Below are 26,681 nucleotides of genomic sequence, written 5' to 3' on the forward strand. Positions count from 1 at the left end.
CTGCCCTAAAAATCCTTTCAGCCTACTTATTCATCTTTCCTGCCTAATCCCTTGGCAACCACTGATCTTTTACTGTCTCCATAGCTTTTTTTTTTTCCTTTTCCAGAATACAGTATAGTTGAAACCGTACAGTATGTAGCCTTTTCAGATTGGCTTCTTTCACTTAGTAGTATACATTAAAAGTTCTTGAATATCTTTTGGTGGCTTACTAGCTCATTTCTTTTCAGGGCTGAGTAGTATCTAGTTGCCTGGATGTACCCAGTTTATGTATTCGTCACCTACTGAACAACATTTTGGTTGCTTTCAAGTTTTGGAACTTAAGAATAAAGCCGCTATAAATTGCCAAATACAAGTGTTTGAGTGGACATGTTTTCTCAGCTTATTTGAGTAAATACCAAGGAAATGATGACTGTATCATGTGCTGAAAATGCTTATTTTCTTTTGTAAAAATCTGCCAGATATCTTTCAAAGTAGCTGTACCATTTTCTTTTCCCACCATCAATGAATGATAGTTCCCGTTGTTTTACATCTTTGTCATCATATGGTGTCATCAAGGTTCAGATTTTGGCATTCTAGTAGGTATGCAGTGGTAATATGTTGTTTTAATTTGCTTTTCTGGGGTGACATATAGAGTGGACTGTCTTTTCATATACCTTTGAGAAGGGGACAATAGAGGATGACATGGTTGGATGGCATCACCGACTTGATAGATATGAGTTTGCATAAGCTCTGGGAGTTGGTGATGGACTTCTTTGGTGATGTATTCTTTGGTAGCAGTTAAGACTCACTGTTTTTTAAATTAATTTTTTATTGAAGGATACTTGCTTTACAGAATTTTGCTGTTTTTTTGTCAAACCTCAATGTGAATCAGTCATAGGTGTACATCCCCTCCCTTCTGAACCTCCCTCCCATCTCCCTCCCCATCCCACCCCTCTAAGGTTGATACAGAGCCCCTGTTTGTGCTTCCTGAGACACACAGCAAATTCCCATTGGTTATTTGTTTTACATATGGTAATGTAAGTTTCCATGTTACTCTGTCCGTACATCTCACCCTCTCCTCCCCTCTCCCCATGTCCATAAGTCTATTCTCTATGTCTGTTTCTCCACTGTTGCTCTGTAAATACATTCTTCAGTACCATTTTTCTAGATTCCATATATATGTGTTAGACTATGATATTTATCTTTCTCTTTCTGACTCACTTCTCTCTGTATAATAGGTTCTAGATTCACCCACCTCATTAGAAATGACTCAAATGCGTTCCTTTTTATGACTGAGTAATATTGTGTTTATATACCACAACGTCCTTATCCATTCATCTGTTGATGGACATCTAGGTTGCTTCCATGTTCTAGCTATTGTAAATAGTGCTGCAATGAACGATATGTGTCTCTTTCAGTTTTGGTTTCCTCAGGGTATATGCCTAAGAGTGGGACTACTGGGTCAAATGGTGGTTTTATTCCTAGTTTTTTAAGGCCCACTTTTTAATATCGTTGTTCATAATCTTATTTATTTGGTTGTTCTTTTTCTTTGGTTGAATTCCAAGACTGTGTAGATTTTGGGTAAGAATCCTTTATCAGATATGTCTTTCGCAAATACATTTTCCCAATCCATATATTGTCTTATTTTCTGAACACTGTCTTTTGGAAAGCAGACTGTTTTTAATTTTAATGATGCCTAACTTATAGTAATTACTTCTTTCATGGATTATGCCTTTGATATTTTATCTAAAAAGTCATCACCATTCCCAAAGTCATTTAGATCTTCTGTATTGTCTTTTCAGAATTTCATAGTTCTGCTTTTTATATTTATGTCTGTGGCTCATTGTGAGTAAATTTTTGTGCAGGGTGTAAGATTTATGTCTTTATATTTTTTAAAATTTTAATACAGAAGTTCAATTGTTATAGCATCATTTGTTGAAAGGACTATATTTGCTTTGTTGTATTACCTTTGCTCCTTCGTCAAAGATCAGTCAACTGTATTGTGAGTTTATTTCTGTGCTGTCTATTTTGTTCCATTGATTTATTTCTCTGTTCTTTCACCAGCACAACCTTGTCTTGATTATTGCAGCTTTATAGTAGTTTTGAAGTCTGGTCTTATCAACCCTCCAAATTTGTTCTTCTTCAATACTGTGTTGGCTATTCTGGGTCTTTTGCCCCTCCATATAGACTTTAAAATTAATTTGTCAATATCTACAAAAGTATCTTGCTGGGATTTTGATTGGAATTGAATTAAATCTGTAGATCAAGTTTGTAAGATCTGACATCATGACAGTACTGAGTCTTTCTATTAGTGAACATGGAGTGTCTCCCGATTTATTCAGTTCTTTAATTTTGTTCATCAGAGTTTTATAATTTTCTTCATGTTGACTCATACATACATTGTTAGATTTATACCTAAGTATTTCATTTTGGATGCTAATGTAAATGACATTGTGTTTTTAATTTCAAATTCTCCTCTTTCATTGCTGACATGTAGACAAGTAGTTGACTTTTGTATATTAACCTTATATCCTTTAGTCTTGCCATATTTGTTTATTAGCTACAGAAGTTTTTTGTTAATCCTTTAAGATTTTCTATATAGATGATTGTGTCATCAGCAAACAATGTTCTATTTCTTTTTCCCCCAAACAATTTCTTTGTTTTCTCATGTGTGTGTTTAGTTGCTCAGTCATGTCTGACTCTTTTGTGACCCCATGGACTACAGCCCACCATGCTCCTCTGTCCATGGGGATTCTCCAGGCAAGAATACTGGAGTGGGTTGACTTGCCCTCTTTCAGGGGGTCTTCCCAATGCAGGGATCAAACCCAGGTCGCCTGCATTGCAGGTAGATTCTTTACCGAGTAAGCCACCAGGGTAACTGGTATTATTATGCTATTTAGAACTTCCAAGATGATGTCAAAAAGGATTGGTGAGAGAGGACATCCTTTACTTGTTCCTAGCCATAGCTGAAACCTCTACTTTATCATCAAGTATGATGTTAGATGTAGGCTTTTGTAGATACTCTTTATTAAGTTGAGGAAGTTCTCCTCTTTTCCTAGTTTACTGAGAGTTCTTTTTCTTTTCATCATGAAAGAGTGTTGGATTTTTGTAAATTTTTTTTCTGAATTTATTGATATGATGGAGAAGCTTATCTTTTAAAGCCTGTTGATGTATTACATTAATTGATTTTCAGATGTTTGACTAGCTTTTCATACCTGGGATGAATTCTGGGTACTGAAAGCCAGTTTAACATTTGAAAATGTTTTATTTACATTTGTAGCCCATGTTTAGTTACATTTTAGGTAAGGTATGGGTTGAGGTTGCACATATTTTGTATTATCATTTCAGCACAATTTGTTGAACAGTCTATCATTTCTCCATTGAATTGTCTTTGCACCTTTGTAGAAAAATAAGACTCAATATAGGAGTTTACTTCTGGATTCTTTCTTCTATTCCTTTGACTTATATATGTATCCATTTGACAATGCCACACGAGGATAGCTATTTTTAAAAATTTGAAAATGTTAAAGTGATTTTTCTTATAAATAGACAACCTGAAATTCTTCTGCATCCTTGATGAATAGAAACGAAACCTTCTGAAGTCAGTTTCTGTATGTATGGCATGAAGATTTGCGTGAGTGAAAATCCAAAGTCCTTTTCTTAAATTTAACGTCCCTTCTCTCCCCTTCCTTTTCCTCCTTGATCCGTTCTTTTTCTTTTCCTCTTCCTCTCTAGCCTTCTCTTCTTTCTCACCTCCTTTCTGTGCCCTGTCTTCCTGTCTTCTTTTTCTCACTCCCATGTTCTTTCCCTTGATGGTCAGTAGATGGTGCTGTGCTGCAACACATACAATTGCTGATTTCCTAAAACTTGTAAATACCATATTATGTCATCATTTAACTCTGTGCCTTCTCTTTGAGAAATGATTTGTTAAATTGTTAATGGAACAACGATGTTCACACTCCTCCCCTTTGAGAAATGAAACCCTAGGTATGGATCAGATCATTTAAAGTGGTCACTGGAAAAGTCAGGAGATAAAAACTTTTGATTAAGACTATTTTTAAAACAGTAGTGAGTAGTGGCCCTGAAAACCCACAATATGGCTCAGTCTGTGTGACATTTGAGTTGGTGTTTGTTTATCCAAGAGCAAAAATATGGATGGCCACTAAGAACATAGGATAGGAAGCCCCTTTGCTCAAAATAAAATCCCAAGGTTAATTTGTTTGTGAATCACAGAGCCAGCTGGCTGCCTTGGCCCAGCTATGACTTTTGTGGTGACAGCTGTTTCTACCAAGATTTGACGGGTGGGAGCAGGGGCAGAGCTGGTGGTTGCAAGATGGAATGCAAGTGGGAGATGGATTGAAAGAATGGACTATGGTTTCTTTAGAAAGGAAATCCATGGGTTTTAGATATTCTCGATTGAAATCATATTTCCTCTAGCTGGACATAGTGCTTTTACTTCTCAGGCCACAATAGGTGGGAGTGCATGGTCAGTTGCTACTTCATGTCTCCTTTGGTTATGATTTAATGGTGGGTGTTTAATTTTCCAAAAGTTTAGCAAACTGTGAAGGTTTCCAGAAAAGGCACTATATTTGCTTGCAAATAAACCCAACTTGTATTTCTCTGGCCCCAAAACCCTGAGGGGCTATGGACTCTTGCATGTTTCCTAAAGTCTACTTTTCCAAAGGCCAAATAAAAGGCCCTTTTTTGAGTTGATGGCATCTTCCTAGGGCTTCCACATATAAAACTTACAGTTTATAGTACTTGTACTTTATAACTTACACTTTATAGTACTTTATGGTTTCACAAAGCAATTTTACCAATATCTGAAATTATCCCTTTTCTTAAAAAATAGAGATTTGAATTAGGGCATTGGAGGTCCAAGCCAGAGAGATAGGTGAGGAAGAAATGCATTGGTTAATGATGACCTTTAACCTCATTTACATATCCACTTGGGTGTTTCATCTTAACTGATCCAAGACTGAGCATCCGATATCCATCCCCCATCTGCTTAATTTTCTACCTTCTCTCTCTTAGTGAATCGCTTGTCATCTTTTCAGTTCTCAGCTCTCAAACATTGGGGTTTTTCTTGATTCTCTCTTTGTTACTCTATGCCTGATCTGAAAACAAAACCTGTTGATTCTACCTTTAAAGTATGTTCAGTATCTGATTTCATCTCATCACCTTCCTTGCTACATAAACCCAGGTCTGACTCACCATCATCTCTTGTGTGAATTAGGACATCAGTTTTCTAACAGGTTTCCCTGTTTCAACCCTTGTGCTCACTTCAGTGTAATCTCAGCATAGCAGCCATAGTCGGGCTATTAAAAAGCAAATCTGACCTCTGCCCAGAACCCCCCAGTGGCTCCCATCACCCATGAAGGAGGGGCAAACACCTTACAATGACCTGCAGAGTGATATGGCACTAACCTTTAACCCCTGGGACCCTGTTTTGTTTTACTTACCCTTTCACTCACTACCTCCTCCCTGTTTCTCACACTTGCCAGGAATGTTCATGCCTTGGTATCTGTTCACTTTCTCTTGCCCTTGAAACCTCCTCTCCAAGAAATCATTCTTGATCTCTTAGCCTTCAGATCTTTACTCTGTGCAACCTTCTCACTGTGGGCTTCCCTGGTAATGCACTTTAAAATAGCACTCTCTAATTGTTACCAACCAGGATTCTTGGCCTCCTTAATAAATAGTATTTGATCAGAGGCCAGACAAGAAATCCAGACAAGGCCTTATTGGGGAACTTGCTGCACGAAGGATGAGTGAAAATGAACAACAGTTTCTCTTGCTTGCTCCCTCCTTGAGTGGGGGGCAAGCTTACCTGGGGTCAGGGTAAAAGTGTGTTCAGGTGTTCAGGTCAGAGGGGTGGCTTAGGTGGTTTGCCCACCCTTTAGGTGGTGCCTGTGGGCAGAGGGCACGTGCAGTACTCTGCTTTTGCTTCAGATTCTTTAGAAATGGCAACTGAGTTTTTTTTTTAATTAATTCATTTTTTATAGATGGATAATTGTTTTACAGAGTTTTGCTGTTTTCTGGGAAACCTCAACATTACTCAGTCATAGGTATACATATATCCCTTCCCTTTTGAACCTCCCTCCCATCTCCCTCCCCATCCCACCCCTCTAGGTTAATACAGAGCCCCTGTTTGAGTTTCCTGAGACATACAGCAAATCCCGTTGGCTATCTATTTTACATATGGTAATGTAAGTTTCCTTGTTACTCTTTCCATACATCTCACCCTCTCCTCCCCTCTCCCCATGTCCATAAGTCTGTTCTCTATGTCTGTGTCTACATTGTTGCCCTGCAAATAAATTATTCAGTACCATTTTTCTAGATTCCGTATATATGTGTTAGAATATGGTATTTATCTTTCTCTTTCTGACTCACTTTACTCTGTATAATAGGTTCTAGGCTCATCCACCTCATTAGAACTGACTCAAATGTGTTCCTTTTTATGGCTGAGTAATATTCCATTGTGTATTTTGATCTTTTGTACCTTTTTGTCCTTTTGCCCCAACTGTGCATGCACATAGTTATTTTTAATCCCATATAGTTTCTTTGTATTTTGTTGCTCAAGGGGAGGTGTGTCCAGATACAAGCAATGCAGCACTTAAGCGAAGAGTCCCAGGTTCCAGACCTGTTTCATAACCACTTCCTATTCTTTCCCTGGTTTATTTTTTCCAACATATTACACACATATTATAATCTGTATGTATTCATCCTGCTTTTCATCACCCTCTATTTTCCTAGAATATAAACTCCATGAGGGCAGGATTCTTATCTATTCTATTCCCTATGTTTTCCTCAAACCCTAGACATAGGGGGCCCTCAATAACTGACTAAAGAAATGAATGCTGTTCCCCAGCCCACTTCCATGGTCTGAGGACCTAGCAGAACCACCAAAGGAAAGTGCTATAGCTCAACTAGATTCCTAGGATTGGAAGATCTCCTGGTTAGAAGGACTGGAGCATGGCAATCAGTGCCCTACAATCACCTTGTGAAAAATACTGTCTCATAGTCTTATTCCTGAATACTCTGATTCAATAGGTCTCAGAATCCATATTTTTATGTATTCCCAAGTGATTTTTAATTCTTTAATAGATTTGGAAACCCAGAATTCTAGAGAATGAAATACATATTAAGCACATTCTATGTTCTAGAAATTACGTCAGGGAGTGGCCCCAGTTCAACATCTTATAGGAGAGATGGGTGTGTAAAATGATACTTGTAGTATAATTAATGCTTTCCTGAGGCACTTATTAATTTCAGGGACTGAAGAGGACAAAAAAAGAACATGTGTGGTGTGTACAGGGAAGAATTACCAGAGGAAGTGACTTCTGGTGAAAAAGAAGTGACAGGACAGATGAAGGACAAGGATGCTGTGGACGGAATACAGTTTGGCCTCTGAATTCAAGGTAATTTATAAGGAAAAGGAGTATGTCAAGGCTGTATTTTGTCACCTTGCTTATTTAATTTATATGCAGAGTACATCATGAGAAACACTGGGCTGGAGGAAGCACAAGCTGGGATCAAGATTGCCAGGAGAAATATAAATAACCTCAGATATGCAGATGACACTACCCTTATGGCAGAAAGTGAAGAACTAAAGAGCCTCTTGATGAAAGTGAAAGAGGAGAGCAAAAAAGTTAGCTTAAAGCTCAACATTCAGAAAACTAAGATCATGGCATCTGGTCCCATCACTTCATGGGAAATAGATGGGGAAACAGTGGAAACAGTGGCTGACTTTATTTTTCTGGGCTCCAGAATCATTGCAGATGGTGATTGCAGCCATGAAATTAAAAGACACTTACTCCTTGGAAGGAAAGTTATGACCAACCTAGACAGCATATTAAAAAGTAGAGACATTACTTTGTTAACAAAAGTCCATATAGTCAAGGCTATGGTTTTTTCAGTGGTCATGTATGGATGTGAGAGTTGGACTATAAAGAAAGTGGAGAGCCAAAGAATTGATGCTTTTGAACTGTGGTGCTGGAGAAGACTCTTGAGAGTCCCTTGGACTGCAAGGAGACCCAACCAGTCCATCCTAAAGGAGATCAGTCCTGGGTGTTCATTGGAAGGACTGATGCTGAAGCTGAAACTCCAAGACTTTGGCCACTTGATGCGAAGAGCTGACTCATTTGAAAAGATCCTGATGCTGGGAAAGATTGAGGGCAGGAGGAGAAGGGGACGATGGAGGATGAGATGGTTGGATGGCATCACCGACACAATGGACGTGGGTTTGGGTGGACTCCGGGAGCTGGTGATGGACAGGGAGGCCTGGCGTGCTGTGGTTCATGGGGTCACAAAGAGTCGGACATGACTGAGTGACTGAACTGAACTGAACTAAATACCTGTTTAGATTATATCAGAGTCCAGAACTGCACCTTACTCAGCAAAGGGGGCACAGCTATGCAGTTTACATTTTCCATGGAGTACCTATGTTTCTTTTTGTAGCTCTCTTTTCTAGGGGTCTATGATTCTAATTGTCTCTGAGATAATAAAAATATACTTCTGACTTGTTTACCTAGTTTCTTTTTAAAAGGGTATAATAATGTCCTTCTTATTATGGAGTAACTTATGTTATTGGACATACTCTTGTCTGAAATGTTTGCATTGCAAAATAAATCACCCTTTAATAGTAATTAAAAAAAATCAGGCAGGCATTAATGATAAGCCAACAGAGAGCTATTCTTAGGGGCTTGAACCTCTGATTTTCCTCAAGTCATGTACAGGAGGAAGACCTTAAGATTGGTGCTAGAATTGGTCTCCAAGGGTTTTCTGCCAGTTCATCTCATCTCAGTCTCAGGGGAAATGGTAACCACTTCTCTCTCTTCCAAGCCTTGATATAGGCCTTGGACTAATGTATTGATTTTTATGTGCTGCAGTTACTCCCATTTGTAATATCTTGATTCTACTGCTTTTCCCATCTTTATTGTCTAAGGTAAGTTGTGTTTATTTCTGTGACAAATAAGTCCCAGGTTACAGTGCCTTCACATACCAACATTTTATTTTTTATCCATCTCAAAGTCCAATGTGGGTCTTAAAGGAATATGGGTGGACTGGTTGTCTGGACACAGGCCTCAGTTCCATGTAGTCATTCAAGGATTCACATTTTTTCATGGTTCCTGCAAAGTACAGTCATGACTTCAAATTGTAGAGACATCTTCTAGATAGCAGACAAGCAGAAGAGAGAATGGAACAGGTACTCAATTTTAAGATACTTTAAACCAAGGTTGGCATCTTTTTCCTGTAAAGGGACAGATAGTACATATTTTAAGTTTTGGGAATAACATATTTGCTGTTATACGACTCGGCTTTGCTGTTACAATGTGAAAGCAGCTATAGACAATGTGTTAATGAATGGAGGTGGCTGAGTTCCAAAGGCAAGTGGCCAGCCAAATTTGGCCAGTAAGCTACAATTTGTTGATCCCCACATTCAACCAAAAGGGATGTCTTCCCTTCACATTCCATTGGCAAGAGCCAATCCCACATCCCCACCTAGATACAGGGTGTCAGGGGATGTAGTTTGGCTGTGCGCCCAGAAAGAGGAAACTCTTTGATGAGCAACTAGCCAGTCTCTGACAGATCACATATCAGGGCTAGAGTGTTCAGTGTTTTTTTTTTTTTTTTTGAGACAGCAGACACAGTGCTATCTAGTTCTGACTTGATTAAGGTCAAGAATGTTCCTTTATAAAACATCACCTCACAAGTTCTATGTGGGGATACTTTGCTTAAGAAAGTTCTAGCAGGTCCTATATTGATCAGGTGGGAAGCTTTCCTTCCAGGTAAAGAGAAGTACTCTCCCAACCAGATTCCTGAAGTGGCACAAGCTCCCAAGACATGATAAGTGGACTTTATTGGGTGGCCAGGATAAGGACCGCTCTGTGTTAACTTTCAAACAAACACCAACTGGGATCCGAAGCCCTCTGCCAATTGATTTCCTTTCTTGTCTCCTTCCAAAGTCCCCAGAGATGGATATAAATCATGCCCTGTAAGGGTACACCCAAAGATCTAATTATACAAGTAGCAATTCAGTTTGTGGTAAAGTATTTGTTTCTTTGTGCCCCCCCCCCCCTTGAAGCCTCACCTTTAATTTACTGTTGAATCAGAAACAACAGGTTCTTTCAACAGCTCTGTGAATTAAACAGAGCAAGTGTTTAGTTAAAAATAAATTCAGGGGTGGCTTCTTATATAGGAGTTATAAACAATCTCACAATCCCAGCCCTGAAACCTCATACTCTATGTTTGGTTGGTTGATAGGTTTGGTGCAGTAAAGGCTCCAGTTCTCTTCCTTGTATTAGGTCTGACCTGGTGACTCATTTTGGTCAACAGAATGTGGTAGAGACCTGGGTTTCCACTGTCTCTCAAAACTCTGCTGCTCTCATCTGCAACAGTCTGGACTAGCCAGGTAGAGGATGGAAGATAAAATGAAGCAGAGGACAGCTGTCCTAGCTGAGGCCTTCTCAGAACGGCTGGCCTGCCAGTGCCTCCAGATTCTTCTAAGAGTCCAGCCCAGAAAAAAGGAATTTGCCGAGGAAATAAACTAAAGATTGATTGAACAGGACTCAATGGCACATCTTCAGATTTGTAGTCCAGGGTCTTACCACAACTTGCAGAGACAGGCAATTTCTGTGATCTCATGGTTTTCACTGCAATCTCCTTTTGGTTTTCATCATTTTACAGTAATCTCTTTACTGGAGGGTGGACCTGAGGCCATGTTATTATTAGCTGATAAACTTGAGTGTGTTGCTTAACCTTTTGGCTTTAGTGTTTTCCCCAAATACTGCTAATGGCATCACTCTGTTACTCAGAAAAATTACCTCTGATTTACCCTATGTGAGATTTCCCACATCAGATAAGTTGCAGAAGTCTCTTCATTTTATATCAATCATGTCTGACCTTTACCCCATTGATATCAGCCAATTTAAGCTTCCATTACCTCTCAGAGTTTAGAGCAATAACATAAATGTCTACCTGTTTCTTTGGGACTCCTTGAATCCATCCTGCCTAAGAACTCTGCAGGTGTTTATAAAGCTCAGCTCAGCCTGGTATTGTCCAGGATAAGCCCCTCTGATTCCTCACTGCTTCTCTGAGTGTGAAGGTCTGAAAATAATTACAGACACCTTTATCACTTTTCCTTTAAGGATACCTCCATCCACCTTTGCCAGGGATTGTCCCACCTTCCACCTCATGTCTCACTGCTCAGTTCAGTTTAGCATTTGTCCTGCCCCCTTTCACTCTCAAAACTGAACCAGCTTGGATGGTAAACTACATGATAATACTCTATACCTTTAACTATTTTCTTTCTGTGGTCTTTATCCTGATCTGAAATTCCTGATCTATTTCTTTGAGGGACTAAATGCATGACATCTTCCTCAATGCTTGTGCTTCCTACTTGTAAGATTTTAGTAAAAATGAAAGGTGTGGAGAGAGAGGTGGGGGGTGTTAACCAGCAAGAAGGGACAATTTTAAACTCTGACCCCACAGAGGGAGGCAGGGCTCCAGTATATTTCTTATGTAAATTTTGTGATTGCTCTGATGTGAGCCATTTTACCCCTACATTACATCATTCTTATTGTAAGATGTAAAGAAAGGCTTTGTGATCCTTGGGTCAAGGAAGATTGGCAATTTGCTCACTTCTGGGGACTGAAAAAAAAGACCAATTGATAGAAGTGGTGGGAACGGAAAATTGGTCCTGGGCCTTCTTGGGTGGCACGTGCAGCCTTGCTCTGCAAATTCTCCTGAGAAATTTGCACCAACATGAACCCTGTTTTTCTTCCCTGGAGAGACAGATCTGCTGGAATATCTGTTTTAAGAAGCATGATGAGCACTCAAGGAGAAGAGTCTCAGGACCCTGAGATGTTGTTACATGTGTGATTGTGCATGTATGAATATCTCCTCAATCTCTTCAGCAGTATTAGGATAGCAGGCTAATTATGTTTTATCATCATACAAAACATAAAATGCATTTCCAGTTCTAAATAAATGAGTAGTGTCTATTCCAGTGTTGAGTGAGAGAACTTCAGGCAAAGATGTGACAGCTCCCAAGAGCAGTCTATTTTTGTGGAAGAGATGATACAACCCTATTGCCTATAGTTAAACCAAAGACATTTTAAAATCACTACTATAGGTTGTATTACCAGGAAAAATCAGAATCATATCTGGCATTGGAGGTCATTCTAGATTAGAAAAATGTAAGAAAATGAAAAATAAATAAGTTGTGGTCATTATCTGATAAGAAATCCTGTTTATCCCTACTCCTGGCATCTTTCCTTTTTCTTATTTATTTATTTAGTGAAAGGGAAAGGACTTGGGGCAGTCAGAAAACAGATATGCAGGAAAGGGGATTTACCAATGGGGACAGATGTTTTTCTAACTTTGAAAAGGTATAAGGTTGAAACTGGACTTTCAATGCTAGAGATAGGCACAGGGGGTTATGGGCACTTGGGGACTTCTTGTCCACTTAATATTTTTTGAAGTTTAATATCTCAGCAGTGAAAGGAAACAGAAGCAGCTAATTCTGAACCTCCTCTCTCTTTCCTGACCCCTGGGACCTAGGCACAATAGGGTGAGTTCAGGACTTAGTAAGGTCTTCACTCCCTGTTTCCTGTCTTTTGTTAGTTTTAATCTGACACTTAAACATACTTCAATGTGGACTTTTGTGTGGAAAATGCCTCTTTTTTTTTTTCTGCTCCTGAGGAATGCCAGCCAAGAGATGGGAAAAATAGAATAAAGTTCTAATCATATGTAATATGTATCTTAAGAAGTGATGTGATGTTTTATTTTTAGACATGAGAAGTAGACTGGTGACATTGTAATAACCTTTTCTTAGAAAGAATCTGAACTTCAGTCCTAGGAAGAGGGTGTACTCCTTGTGTTCCTTTCAAGTGTGCATATTTCCATAAGAAATTCACACTGCAAGGCTCCTGGTACCACATCTTGTGTTTGTAGATGGAGGCTGATGCTGGGGTACTTGCTTTTGGGAAAGCGAGACCTCTTCTCACTTTCGGGAATGATGTGGTCAGCACTACCAAATGCACACATCTTCTGGGTGTGTGTTCTGGGAAGGGGTGAGGCAAGACTCCTTCATGATCCAGTAAAATATTTTCTTGGTTTGTAAACTATGCCCTTGAGCTAGTTGATCGAGTTACCTGGTCAGTCATTTCGGTGGATCATCAGTTGACTGTGACTTGTAGCTCAGTCAGTAAAGAATCTGCCTGCAATGCACGAGATCCGGGTTCGATTCCTGAGTTGGAGACATCCCCTGGAGAAGGAAATGATAAACCACTCCTGTATTTTTGCCTGGAGAAGCCCATGGACAGAAGAGCCTGGCAGGCTACAGTCTATGGGGTCACAAAAGTCTGACATGACTGAGTGACTAAGCACAGTGGGCCGTTAGCTTTGGAATTTTGCTTAATGTGATCTTCTCAGCTGCAGTTATAGAGAAATGTTCTTATTTCCACTTGAATAAGTGGGACCATGTCTGGGGGGAATGATACAAATGCTTTAGTTAGAGAGAAAGATGGAAAAGCAAATAACAGGCAAGGGTGAGTAATAATGATTAAGCAACACAGTTAACATTGTGCCCTTATGACCACATGTTTAATAGAATGTGGTACATACTTCTGATGCAGAAACCTAAAAACTGAGAATTACCATATGGAAAACATATTGGCTACAATGAATTGGTGACATTTTAACATATGTATATGCATATGTGTATATTAATATGTATGTATACCAGGCAACCATCTGCTTTAAAGGGCTCTATTGTATTATTCTGTAGATGTTTTCTTTGGTATTATTATTTTACCAGATATAGTCATTTCACTTTCATATTGCCTCACAACTATTATATTAGGCAATTCAATAGAAAACATTGTCTATATTCTATTAACACATACTCAGCCTATACTGGTCTTCCCTGGTAGCTCAGTGGTAAAGACTCCACATGCCAATGCAGTAGATGCTGGCTCAATCTCTGGGTCAGGAAGATCCCCTGGAGAAGGAAATGGCAACCCACTCCAGTATTCTTATATGAGAAATCCCATGGATGGAAGCGCCTGGTAGGCTACAGTTCATGGGGTTGCAAAAGAGTCAGATACAACTTAGTGACAAAGCAACTAGCAACAAACAACAGACATTATTTGGTAGCTTATATGCAGATATAGAAAATATATTCAGTGATAGTGTCAAAGCATACTTTCAAAAAGGTAAAATCATGAATTATACAAATATAAAATGAGTGCATATGAAGATTTAATTTTACTCAATAAATGAGGGAACAAATAAGATGTCAAAACATGTCCACATGAGAATTTTGCTTACATAAGCAAAATAAACTATTTTGGGGGGACTTATATAAGCCACTTGTGCTTCTATGGGCAGGGATTATTCATATTGCTTATCATTTTCTACAAATTTACAGTCACTCCTATAGAGTGTAATCTTTAAAAAATATATTTCTGAACCAGGAAGAAATAGAAAGCATGAAAATACCAATCACAAGCACTGAAATTGAAACTGTGATAACAAATCTTCCAACAGACAAAATCCGAGGGCCAGAGGGCCTCCCAGGTGACGTTGACCAAAATTTAGAGAAGAGCTAAACCTATCCTGCTCAAACTCTCCCAGAAAATTGCTAAGAAAACAAAATTCTCAAATTCATTCTATGAGGCCACCATCACCCTAATACTAGACAAAGATACCACTAATGCTAGCTAGACAAAGATACCACAGAAAAGAAAATTACAGACCAATATCACTAATAAACATAGATGTAAAAATTCTCAACAAAATTTTAGCAAACAGGATCCAACAACACTTTAAAAGGAACATATACCATGATGCTTTTGAACTGTGGTGTTGGAGAAGACTCTTGAGAGTCCCTTGGACAGCATGGAGATCCAACCAGTCCATCCTAAAGGAAATCAGCCCTGAATATTCATTGGAAGGACTAATGCTGAAGCTGAAATTCCAATAATTTGGCCACCTGATGTGAAGAACTGACTCATTTGAAAAGATCCTGATGCTGGGAAAGATTAAAGGTGGGGGGAGAAAGGGACGACAAGGGATGAGATGGTTGGATGGCATCACCAACTCAATGGACATACGTTTGAGTAGTCTCTGGGAGTTGGTGATGGACAAGGAGGCCTGGCATGCTGCAGTCCATGGTGTCACAAAGAGTTGGACGTGACTCAGCAACTGAACTGAACTGAATCATGATATAGTGGGATTTATCCCAGGGATGCAAGGATTCTTCAATATATGCAAATCAATCAATGTGATCCACTATATCAACAAACAAAGATAAAAACCATATGATCATCTTTCAACAAAATTCAGCAGCCACTTATGATAAAACCCCTCCAGAAAGTAGGCATAGAAGAAACCTGCCTCAACATAAGAAAGGCCATAAATGACAAACCCAGAGCAAACATTTTTCTCAATGGTGAAAAACAGAAAGCATTTCCTCTAAGATTAGAACAAGACAAGGGTGCCCACTCCTGTCACTATTATTCAACATAGTTTTGGTAGTCCTAGCCATGGCAGAGAAAAAAAAGAAATAAAAGGAATCCAGATTGGAAAATAAGAAGTAAAACTCTCACTGTTTGCAGATGTCTTAATACTCTACATAGAAAACACTAAAGATGCCACCAGAAAATTACTGGAGCTAATCAATGAATATAGTATAGTCACAGGATATAAAATTAATCACTTGAATTCCTATACACTAACAATGAAAAATCAGAAAGAGAAGTTAAGGAAATAATCCCATTTAATACTGCAACAAAAATAATAAAATATCTAGGAATAAACATACTGAAAGACACAAAAGACCTGTATGCAGAAAACCATGACACTGATGAAAGAAATCAAAGGTGACATAAACAGATGGAGATATATACCATCTTCTTGGATTGAAAGAATCAATATTGTGAAAATTAACTATACTACCCAAAGTAATCTACAGATTCTGTGCAATCACCCTCAAACTACCAATGGTATTTTTCACAGAACTAGAACAAAAAAAGCCACAATTTGTATGAAAACACAAAAGACCCGGAATAGCCAATGCAGTCTGAGGAAAGAAAAATGGAGCTGGAGGACAAATCAACTTTCCTGACAACAGACTATACTACAAAGCTACAATCATCAAGACACTATGTTACTGGCACAAAACAAAAATAGAGACCAATGGAACAAGATAGAAATCGCAGAGATAAACACACACCTATGGGTAACTTATCTTTAGCAAAGGAGGCAAGAATATACAATGGAGAGAGGACAGCCTCTTCAATAAGTGGTCCTGGGAAAACTGGACAGCCACATATACAAGAATGAAATTAGAACACTTCCTAACATCATACACAAAAATAAACTCAAAATGGATTAAAGACTTAAATATAAGGCCAGAAAGTGTAAAGCTCTTAGAGGAAAACATAAGCAGTACACACTTAGACATAAATGACAGCAAGATCCTTTTTGACCCACCTCCTAGAGCAATGGAAATAAAAACAAACAAATGGGACTTAATTAAACTTGAAAACTTTTGCACATCAAAGGAAATAATAAACAAGGTGATAAGACAACTCTCAGAATGGGAGAAAATAATTGCAAGCAAAACAACTGGCAAAGGATTATTCTCTAGAATGTATAAGCAGCTCATACAGCTCAACATCACACACACAAAAAATAGCCCAAACAAAAATGGGCAGAAGACTGAAACAGACATTTCTCCAAAGATGTACAGATGGTTAACAAACACATGAAAAGATGCTCAACATCTCTCATTATTAGAGAAATGCCAATCAAAACTACAATGAGGTATCACTTCACATCAGTCAGAATGGCCATCATCAAAAAATCTACAAACAATAAATGCTGGAGAGGGTGTAGAGAAAAGGGAACCCTCTTGTACTGTTGGTGGGAATGTAAGTGGATACATCCACTGTGGAGAACAGTATGCGGATTCCTTAAAGATCTAGGACTAGAACTAACATATGACCCAACAATCCCACTACTGGGCATATACCCTTAAAAAACCATAACTGAAAAAAACACATATACCCCAGTGTTCATTGCAGCACTATTTACAATCGCTAGGACATGGAAGCAACTTAGATATCCACTGACAGATAAATAGATAAAGAAGACATGGTGTATATATACAATGGAGTATTACTCAACCATAGAAACATTTGAATCAGTTCTACTGAGGTGGATGAACCTAGAGCCTATTATACAGAGTGAAGAAAGCAGAAAGAGAAAAGCAAATATCATATATTAATACATACATATGGAATCTATAAAAATGGTACAGATGAACCTTTTTGCAAGGCAGCAGTGGAGACTTAGACGTAATGAACAGGCTTGTGGACACAGTGGGAGAAGGAGAGGGTGGGATGAATTGAGAGAGTAGCATGAAAACATATACATTACCATATGTAAAATAGATAGCCAGTGGGAACATTCTGTATGATGCCAGGAGCTCAAAACTAGTGCTCCATGACAACCTAGAGGAGTGGGATGGGGTTGGAGATGGGAAGGAAGCTCAAGAGGGTGGGGACATATGTATACTTATGCCTGACTCATGTTGATGTATGATAGAAGCCAACACAGTATTATAAAGCAATTATCCTGCAATTAAAAAAAATTTTTTTAAAAAATGCTGTGACAAGGACCTGGGGGCAGAGGATCAGAACTCTACCACCGGCCCCCAGCCACTAAACATTCTAACAATTTGAGCAGAAAAATTGGATTCACTGCTTTTGGAAAAGACAATCAATTGTCTGACATACTTTTTTCTGCCACTATTCTTTACCTCTGATCCTTTCTTTTTGTCTCCCTACCTCTTTCTCCACATTTTCCTTCCTCCTTCTTCTCCTTCTCTGTGCCCCATGTCCCGCAGGTAAGCACTCTAGGAAACACCTGCTCCATGTAAAACGTACTGTGATGCTCCTGAAAAATCAGTGAGGTTGGGAAGTGTTTGATTTTCAAGGCAATTCTGGACAAACACTGACACATTCCTACTCTCTGTTTCTTATTTTTATTTATTTATTTTTTATTTTTCATTTATTTTTATTAGTTGGAGGCTAATTACTTTACAATATTGTAGTGGTTTTTGTCATACATTGACATGAATTAGCCATGGATTTACATGTATTCCCCATCCTGATACCCCCTCCCACCTCCCTCTCTACCCGATCCCTCTGGGTCTTCCCAGTGCACCAGGTCCGAGCACTTGTCTCGTGCATCCAACCTGGGTTGGTGATCTGTTTCACCCTAGATAATATACATGTTTCGATGCTGTTCTCTTGAAACATCCCATCCTCGCCTTCTCCCACAGAGTCCAAAAGTCTGTTTGTTTCTTATTTTTAAATCAACTACAAAAGCACCATGACATCACCCTAAGCAAGGTAAAATGTGATGCTGTTTTCTGCTTTATAATTATCACACACCAGCCTAAGTTTCCTGATCCCTCTGAAAAGTTGCTGCTGCGAGCTGTGTGTTATGCCAGGATTCATGACCTCCGGAGGAGAGGATTCTGATCTGGGGTCAGAGGCAAGGCTTGACTACTTGGTGCTTTTTGTGTAGCAAAGTTTTATTAGAGTATAGTAGAGATAGTGAAAGCTTCTGACATAAACATCAAAGGGGGACAGAAAGAGTTCCCCCTTGCTAGTTTTTAGCGAGGCGTTTTATGTCTGTTAGCAAGTTTCTTACCAGATAAAAGAAACACCTCAAGGCTGAGGGGTTTCACCAGGCCCCTCTCTCACAATATGCATTTTTGATATAGGATGGTACAAGGTTTGTCATTCCTGGCCATAAAACAATTGACGTGAATACTGGTTTGTTGAGCCATTATTAGCCCAAGTTTTGAGAAAGGAAAAAAAAAAAAGTTAGACTTAGGAAGAACTGATTTCATCAGCAGAGAAGGGAAATAAAAACCCTGCCACTTGCAGTTTATTTCCTCCTGCTGCTTGGGGACCTCTGGCCTTCCTACCTGTTACCCTCTCCTCACCTCTTAGGACTAGAATCCCTTTGCTCCCATTGACAGGCATTTACAGATCATTTCCCAGGGTTGCTTGTTTCCTCAGATGGCTAATTTGGTCCATTTGCCTTGACTCATGCTGGTTTCCTCTCTAGGGGGTGAGATTTTTCTGACAATATTAATTTTTTAAAAAGCAATAGTAGTGGGCAAAGATGGAGGAGGGAGTGAGAAGAGGCACCTGGTGTAGCTTCCAATATTCTAAATTCATCACAGTCCCACCAGAACTCCCAGTGAATTCAGTAAAGGTGATTTTATCCAAATGTCTGGATAAATTTAATCTGTTTAAGACAATTCACATTCAAGTGTGAAATGATCAATAACCAACCCAGCTAATCTTGGTGTTCATTTCAAAAGAGATTATTAATCAGAAGGAATCTCAAACTGAGTCAGTTTGGAGTACTAAGTAGAAGGAAAGAAATTAAAGCAGCTTAACAGGAAGATGCTTGATCAATTAATATTGACCACATCCAAAACCAAAATCATTATTCACTGTATAACAAGAATAACTCTGGGCAAGTTGAAACAATAAGCTCTTGGTTCTTTTATTTCTTTATTTATTTATGGCTAAGGCATGTGGGATCTTCGTTCCTCCACCAGGGATCAAACCTGGGCCCCCTGCAGTGAAAGTTCAGAGTCCTAACCACTGGATCACCAGGGAATTCCCTAAACTCCTGGTTCTGATTGCTGTGATTGACCATCCTAGGTTGAGTTTATATGTCCCTGAAGTGAGGGGCTTCAATAAGATAAGGATAAAGCTATGAGAAATGAGAAAGCTCTTGTATCATTCATTTTCATATTATAATTACAAAAGGAGAAAAGAAGAGAAAAGAAAAGGAAAAAGAAATCTAGCTGGAAAAAAGTCTGCAAGTAACACATGCTCATGGTGCAAAAATTAATATCTCCAATCCAACTAAAGCAAAGCAGAATGATGCAACATTCAATTGTACAGTGTCACAACGTGATGATGGAAGTTCCCCTCTGCACCTTCAGGAACCATGCTCCCATTCATTTCTCAGAGGGAGGTAGTGTTAATTTCTTGTATATCTTTCCCAAAATGTTCTTAGGGCATTGCATTAGCTAAGGTTCTTTTGGTTTCAGGCCACAGAAATAAACTCTAGCTGACTTAAGCCATAAAAAAGAGTTTACTGGAAGGATGCTGGGGTATTTTGCAGAACTGAAGCCGGATTAAACCCCTAAATCTTTGGAAGGAGTATACTAGAGGAAAGTTACAAGACAAGAGGATTGCCTGCTAATATGACTTTGCTACAGAGATTCTCAGCCTCTGATTCTACTGTTTAAATTTCAAATCTGATTGGTCAAACTACAATAAGCAAGTGAGCTCTAATGTGCCTGGATGCACGGGGGCAGAAAAATTAGGAAATGGGCAAATCTCAAAGAGTAGGTAGTTGGGGAAATTTTCTGGACTGGTTAAATAGTAACTTGTAAGGCCAAAACCATGAAGAATCTCTGAAACATCATGTTAACATAAGTATGTTTACATTTACTCACATATAAATCACACACCCACACTATGTGTATTTGATTCTAAGACAACTATCTTTCACATTTTAGTTAGCTATGAAGTCAGAGGTATAGTTTATAATTGATAACTATGTTAGCATTAGAGGGTAGTTTTAATACAAACCATTTCTTTTGTTTGTTTCTCTGTGTCATATAAAATAATGAAACCTTTCCAGTTTGGCATTTTAGTAACTTGTGCACAGTGGAAAAAATACTGTTTTTTCTTGAACCTAGTGTCACTTATGGATACATTGCATACATGGAACTATTTTTGGAAATCCCTACATTAAAAACTAATACCAAAAATCTTTGTAGAGAAGCCTCTTGGCCATTATAATTCAATTAAACTTTACATAAACACCATAGAGTTTATTTTGGAAGAAAAGTACAAAGCTAGGTACTGTGGGTTAAATGTGACTCTATTTTTGCTCTCAAGATAATTACAAATTGACATCTTTATTTTGAAATTCTAGCTTCCAGAACTGTGAGGGAATAAATTTCTGTTCTTTTAAGGCATCATGTTTATGATCATTTGTTATAGCCATCCTAGGGAACCTAAAATACCTTGGGAGAGTCATATAGTGTTGTAAAAGTACAAAACATAATGAAGAATGTTGGATCTTTTTTGAGATCTGGTTTTAGTGGCAGAAGGGGCATTATGAGTCTGAAGCTATGGATCGTTAGTAATTTAATTCCTCAAATACAGTCTGAGTTTCTATTTAATCAGCAGCTGGTAGAACTTCTCCTTTTTACTAAGATGGAATAGTTATATTTGCCACTTTAGCTGAAATAACAATAAACAAATGAAATAACAACAACAGATGAAATAAATGAAAAGATGAATTTTTAAGACATTAGTCATCTGGCAATGTTGGACAGTGATACCTGAGAGATAGAAAATGAGAGTGGTGAGATCTGTGATTGGCCCAGTTTACTGTCTTGAGAGAAGCATGGAGGCAGAACCCAGGAAGAGCTTGGTGGATGATATGACTAGGGGAGACAGAGCAGAAAGTCTGCGGAAACCAAGGTGTTAAAAAGACAGAGTACCGGAGGGGAAAGGAATATATATGCATGAGAATCACACACACTGATGCATATAGCTCTAGTGCATTAATTTTCATCAAATGTTGTATAGTCTGCTTCAATGTACCACTTTTCACAGTAATTCATCAGTATTTAGGACTTCTACTCCAAAGATCCTTTGGCATGTACTACATGTGCTTCATCTGATTTCTACCTGAGAGCATACAATAAGCCATTATGTAAAGATTGAATGCAAAAGGAGAAGGCAGCAGAGGAGTGAGACGGTTAGATAGTATCAGAGACTCACTGGCCGCTAAGTCATATTCAGTCTCTTACAGCCACTGTGTGCTGAACAGGCCTCTGCTTCCTTCAGTTCTGCTGAATGAGGAGGGTCTGACCAGTCCTGGTATTTGTGATGAGGACCAGTGCATGACAAGAAGACCAGGACTTGAATGCGGAGAGGAGGAGGGAAAGGATTAGCAAAAGGCAATCAACTATCATATTAATGTGATGAAGTGGTGAAGTAGGAAAGAGGGAATGAATGTCTGGAGGTTTAGAGGGGAATACGCTTTTGCTCTTTTGAAGAAAGTGCTTTGGTGGTTTCTACTTAAGTCAATGGATGAAAGCAGAAAATGAATTATTTTTCTAAAATATTTCTGGAGACTGTCCTCTTTAGTGAATTTTAAAAAGTGCAAATAAAGAATTCAGGTTATTTGAGAGTTCTTATTTTTGCATGAACTGTGTCCATTTCACTGTTCTCTCAGTCTGAATTCAGAGAGATAACATAGACCAGTGTATAATAGGACTTCAGCAGACATTGAGTCCTCATGGTTTGGTTGAAACCATATTACAGTTCCCATAATTATGGGACTTTAGAAAATATTTCATTTGTTTCAGGTAACCCCTCTCAGAAGCAGAATTATAATTTAGAGTCTCAAGGGGGATCTCATCTATCTCATCTGTAAGTCGTAGTTCATCAGGTGGGTCTTTCCTCGACTCTTTGATCTAATGAGGTTTTTTTTTTTCTGCAGTATTTTCTATTTCCTATCAGATTTTCTTATTGTTTGCTTCATGATGGATAGCTTCAACCCCTTTAGATTCCTAAACCAAAGCTGTCAGCTAAGGTCTGTAATGCTCAAATAATGAACCATGGATTCTTTTGTTTGGTGTGTTTCTCTAGGGTAGATCTGTCTGTAGAAAGGTTGACGTTCAGATGTTCGGAATGGACACAGAGAGAAATACTGAAGGGTACATCTCATCAGAACCACTGGAAAGGGAAAAATGAACTTACTTGAGTCTGGTGGTCATGAGTGTGCCCTCTTCTAGGAAAATTTGATCCTGAAAGTCATTTTCTACTAGGTATGGAGGCTATTTTCCAAGACCCTTTATACATACAGGTGGGGCAGTATTAACACATTATTTATATTAATAATTCAATGTTATCTCTCATAACTAATATGCTGCAAATATTGAGCTGACGAGCAGCTGTGTAGCTACTCATATCTGAAATAAACAAAGAGCTAGTGTCTGTGAAAAGAAAGAGCTCAATTCATAACAAAATTGCATATATTTCTAATATAGGAAATACAGCTACTTTGCAAAGTTCTCTCTAGGATAGTGGGAGATATTTTACACACTCAGCATTCACCAGTTCTAACTTTGCAAGCAGAATCTATTTCAAATATTTTAGGGATATTTTTTCTTTTTTGTTCTGTTTTGTTTTTGCTCTCCTTAAACTGGATGGCCGAGGACTGCCTTCTGGAGGTCAAGCACATGATTGACAGCTGAGCTCGGAGCTCTGGTCTGAGCAATCAGAAAGCATCAGGCAATGGTGCAGACAGGAAGAACAGGAACATTGGGTAGGAAAGGGCCAAGGGCCTGGGTTTGGCAGTCTTACCACATGTCAGAAGTGGGGTTTGAGGAGGCTGAAGATGAGGTGGATGGAAGCCAGAGAAAGACAAGTGATAGTGGGGGTTTCCGAGGGACATGGAGGGAATTGGGAGAGTGACATACAGAATGTTGGAACTCTGGGGCATGACAGACTCTTTCTGTTGGGTCTGCACGTAGAGAAACTGCCATGGCTCAGTCCTAAACTGAAGTCACCAGGTTGATTGAAGGAAAAGGTGGGAGGCATTGTTTCGAATATTCTGCCATTACTTTTCAACACCCTGGAGCTCTTTTGGCGGGTTCTCTCCATCCAGGTGTTCTCTCCATCCTCCCTTCTTCTGAACTCCAGCACAGCACAAGGTCACCCACATTGTAGCAATCGCCTTACTCCAAACTTTTCTTTCCGATTTTTCTGCTTTCCCCCAATCTGATTCCCTCTGCTCATGACCTTGATCCCTCCTGGAGCTAATTTGATGGCAGACTGTAGCCAGAGGTGTCGATAATGACTGGTACTGTCTTCATGTTTCTTCCTTCTTTGATCCCATTGTACTCTCCCTCAGAGAGTAAAGAGGGAATTCCAGTAAATTAGGCAGGAAAGAGGCCTTTCCTTGATTCTTTCAGATTCCAACTTACTGCTTTGTCCATCAGCGAGGACCAATTCCTTAGCTGTAGTTTAGGAAAAATAGAAGAAAGGATGGATATTGCTGGCAGCAGAGTCAATCAGAGGGGCTTGGTGGAGAAAGAAGATCAGTGGGGTTGGATGAGGGCTTGGTTAGAGAGTCTCCATAGACCAGCTTGAGGGGATAAACAAAATATTCTAAAGGTTTGGTAAGTGACTGAGGTAATTCCATAAACTAGTCCTGTTTTAATCTATGGCTTGAGCTAATGGATTTCTCCAGGATACTTTCTCTTTTCTATTTCTCTGTGAGTGTAGCCCAGCCTTCTGTTCTGCTAATGTTCATTGGTTCTGTTACTGAGTCTGGGATGGAAAAGGTTGCTTAGGTGTCAGCCAAGACACTCCCTCTGTTTGGGGGAGAAGAAGCTGCCAGCCCGACTATCCACTTCCTGCCAGCTTAAGGAGCTTATGACTCAGATTCAAGCAAAACACTGAGCTGAAGCAAAAAGAGAGGGAGGGAGCCTCAACTCAGAAGAAGGCTCCAGTGCCAAACTGCATCGCCGAACATTCAACTCAGCAGAAGCCATCATGCCGGAAAGTGAGGTGACTGTATGTTCATTCTCTGCTTTGAATACACACACACACACACACACACATTCACACAAGCTTCCTCCTCTTTCTCTCTCACAGACACATTTCTCCCTGATCAGGAATTCTGAGGCTATTGTACCTTCCTGTAAAGAAAAAAGCTACTTTCGGAAGCTGGGGTTATTTTTAAGCGTCTCTCAGGTTTCATGATAACAGAAAAGTCCCTACCAGAAAGAATGATTCAGCTGGTGTTTCCAGTTGTCCCTTCTTGTTGTGTGTCACCCTAGTTTCCATTCCTCATGGAGGGAGGTGTCAGGGGAAGACAACAGACATTCCTTGGAAATAACACGAAACCCAGACACTTGTGTTTTAAAGTCCTCTGTTTCCAGTAGCTTCCTGAATATTCTCTGGTGGCTGAGTGGCTGCCAGAGTTGACTTGCTGGTCATTTGGGAGGTGAACTCTATCCTGAGGAAAGGCAGGAGATGAATTAGAGACATCTCCATTCTTTCTCTTCCTTCCTCTTTCCATTACTTGTGGACATGTCCACACCACCACACCTCCCCCAGTTGTCTCTTTGTGAGTAAACATTACTTATTTCCCTCCAAGTGTCTTACCTCCATGTAATAAAGAGAAATGTATGATCTTTGCAGTTAAAACTATACCAAACTATACACTTTTCTGTTAAACATAATTTACAGTGTAACTACTTTATGTATATAGCATGCACAACCTTCCCATTCAAATTTTATTTATGTTACTGTCATTGAAGAAACCCTGAAAACTTTCACAGTCAACTCTATAGGACCAGATGCCTTAAAGCCCATTGGAAAGCTTTCAGATTCAGCTTGTTTCTAGTCTCATCTTACCTGGCATTACTGCTCCTTTTTAAACTGGCTGGACTGGTCGACTTAATCCTCCAGCCTGATTTAATCACTTCTCTCTTTGAAATCCCCTCTTCTAACCTCTGTCTAATCCTCAGTTCAGTTCAGTTCAGTGGCTCAGTCGTGTCTGACTCTGCAATCCCATGAATCACAGCACGCCAGGCCTCCCTGTCCATCACCAACTCCCGGAGTTTACTCAAACTCATGCCCATCGAGTCGGTGATGCCATCCAGCCATCTCATCCTCTGTTGGTCCATTCTCCTCCTGCCCCCAATCCCTCCCAGCATCAGGGTCTTTTCCAATGAGTCAACTCTTCCCATGAGGTGGCCAAAGTCTTGGAGTTTCAGCTTCAGCATCAGTCCTTCCAATGAACACCTAGGACTGATCTCCTTTAGGATGGACTGGTTGGATCTCCTTGCAGTCCAAGGGACTCTCAAGAGTCTTCTCCAACAGTTCAAAAGCATCAATTCTTTGGCGCTCAGCTTTCTTCACAGTCCAACTCTCACATCCATACATAACCACTGGAAAAACCATAGCCTTGACCAGACGGACCTTTGTTGGCAAAGTAATGTCTCTGCTTTTTAATATGCTGTCTAGGTTGGTCATAACTTTCCTTCCAAGGAGTAAGCATCTTTTAATTTCATGGCTGCAGTCACCATCCGCAGTGATTTTGGAGCCCCCAAAAATGAAGTCTGACACTATTTCCACTGTCTCCCCATCTATTTCCCATGAGGTGATGGGACCAGATGCCATGATCTTAGTTTTCTAAATGTTGAGCTTTAAGCCGACTTTTTCACTCTCCTCTTTCACTTTCATCAAGAGGCTTTTTAGTTACTCTTCACTCTCTGCCATAAGGGTGGTGTCATCTGCATATTGAGGTTATTGATATTTCTCCCAGCAATCTTGATTCCATCTTGTGCTTCTTCCAGCCCAGCGTTTCTCATGATGTACTCTGCATGTAAGTTAAATAAGCAGGGTGACAATATACAGCCTTGACATATTCCTTTTCCTATTTGGAATCAGTCTATTGTTCCATGTGCAGTTCTAACTGTTGCTTCCTAACCTGCATACAGGTTTCTCAAGAGGCAGGTCAGGTGGTCTAACTCAGACCCATGTCCATCCATTATCTTT

General features: G+C 39.4%; 1 protein-coding gene across 3 annotated transcripts in view; it reads left to right on the forward strand.

Moving 5' to 3' along the window:
• HAO1 (hydroxyacid oxidase 1) overlaps nt 1-26,681 on the forward strand; it is a 128,379-nt gene that overhangs the window by 80,713 nt on the left and 20,985 nt on the right. The window contains exon 9 of one of the 3 annotated variants that reach the window (XM_043480175.1): nt 7,252-7,341. The exons of the other annotated variants lie outside the window; for them this stretch is intronic. Coding sequence (XP_043336110.1) covers nt 7,252-7,326 — 75 coding nt within the window. The 3' untranslated portion in view covers nt 7,327-7,341. Of the gene's footprint in view, nt 1-7,251; nt 7,342-26,681 lie in introns of those variants that run through there. 3 annotated transcript variants of the gene reach the window in all.

This window comes from Cervus canadensis, chromosome 10, assembly GCF_019320065.1.
Source record: "Cervus canadensis isolate Bull #8, Minnesota chromosome 10, ASM1932006v1, whole genome shotgun sequence".
NCBI classification, from domain to species: Eukaryota; Metazoa; Chordata; class Mammalia; order Artiodactyla; family Cervidae; genus Cervus; species Cervus canadensis.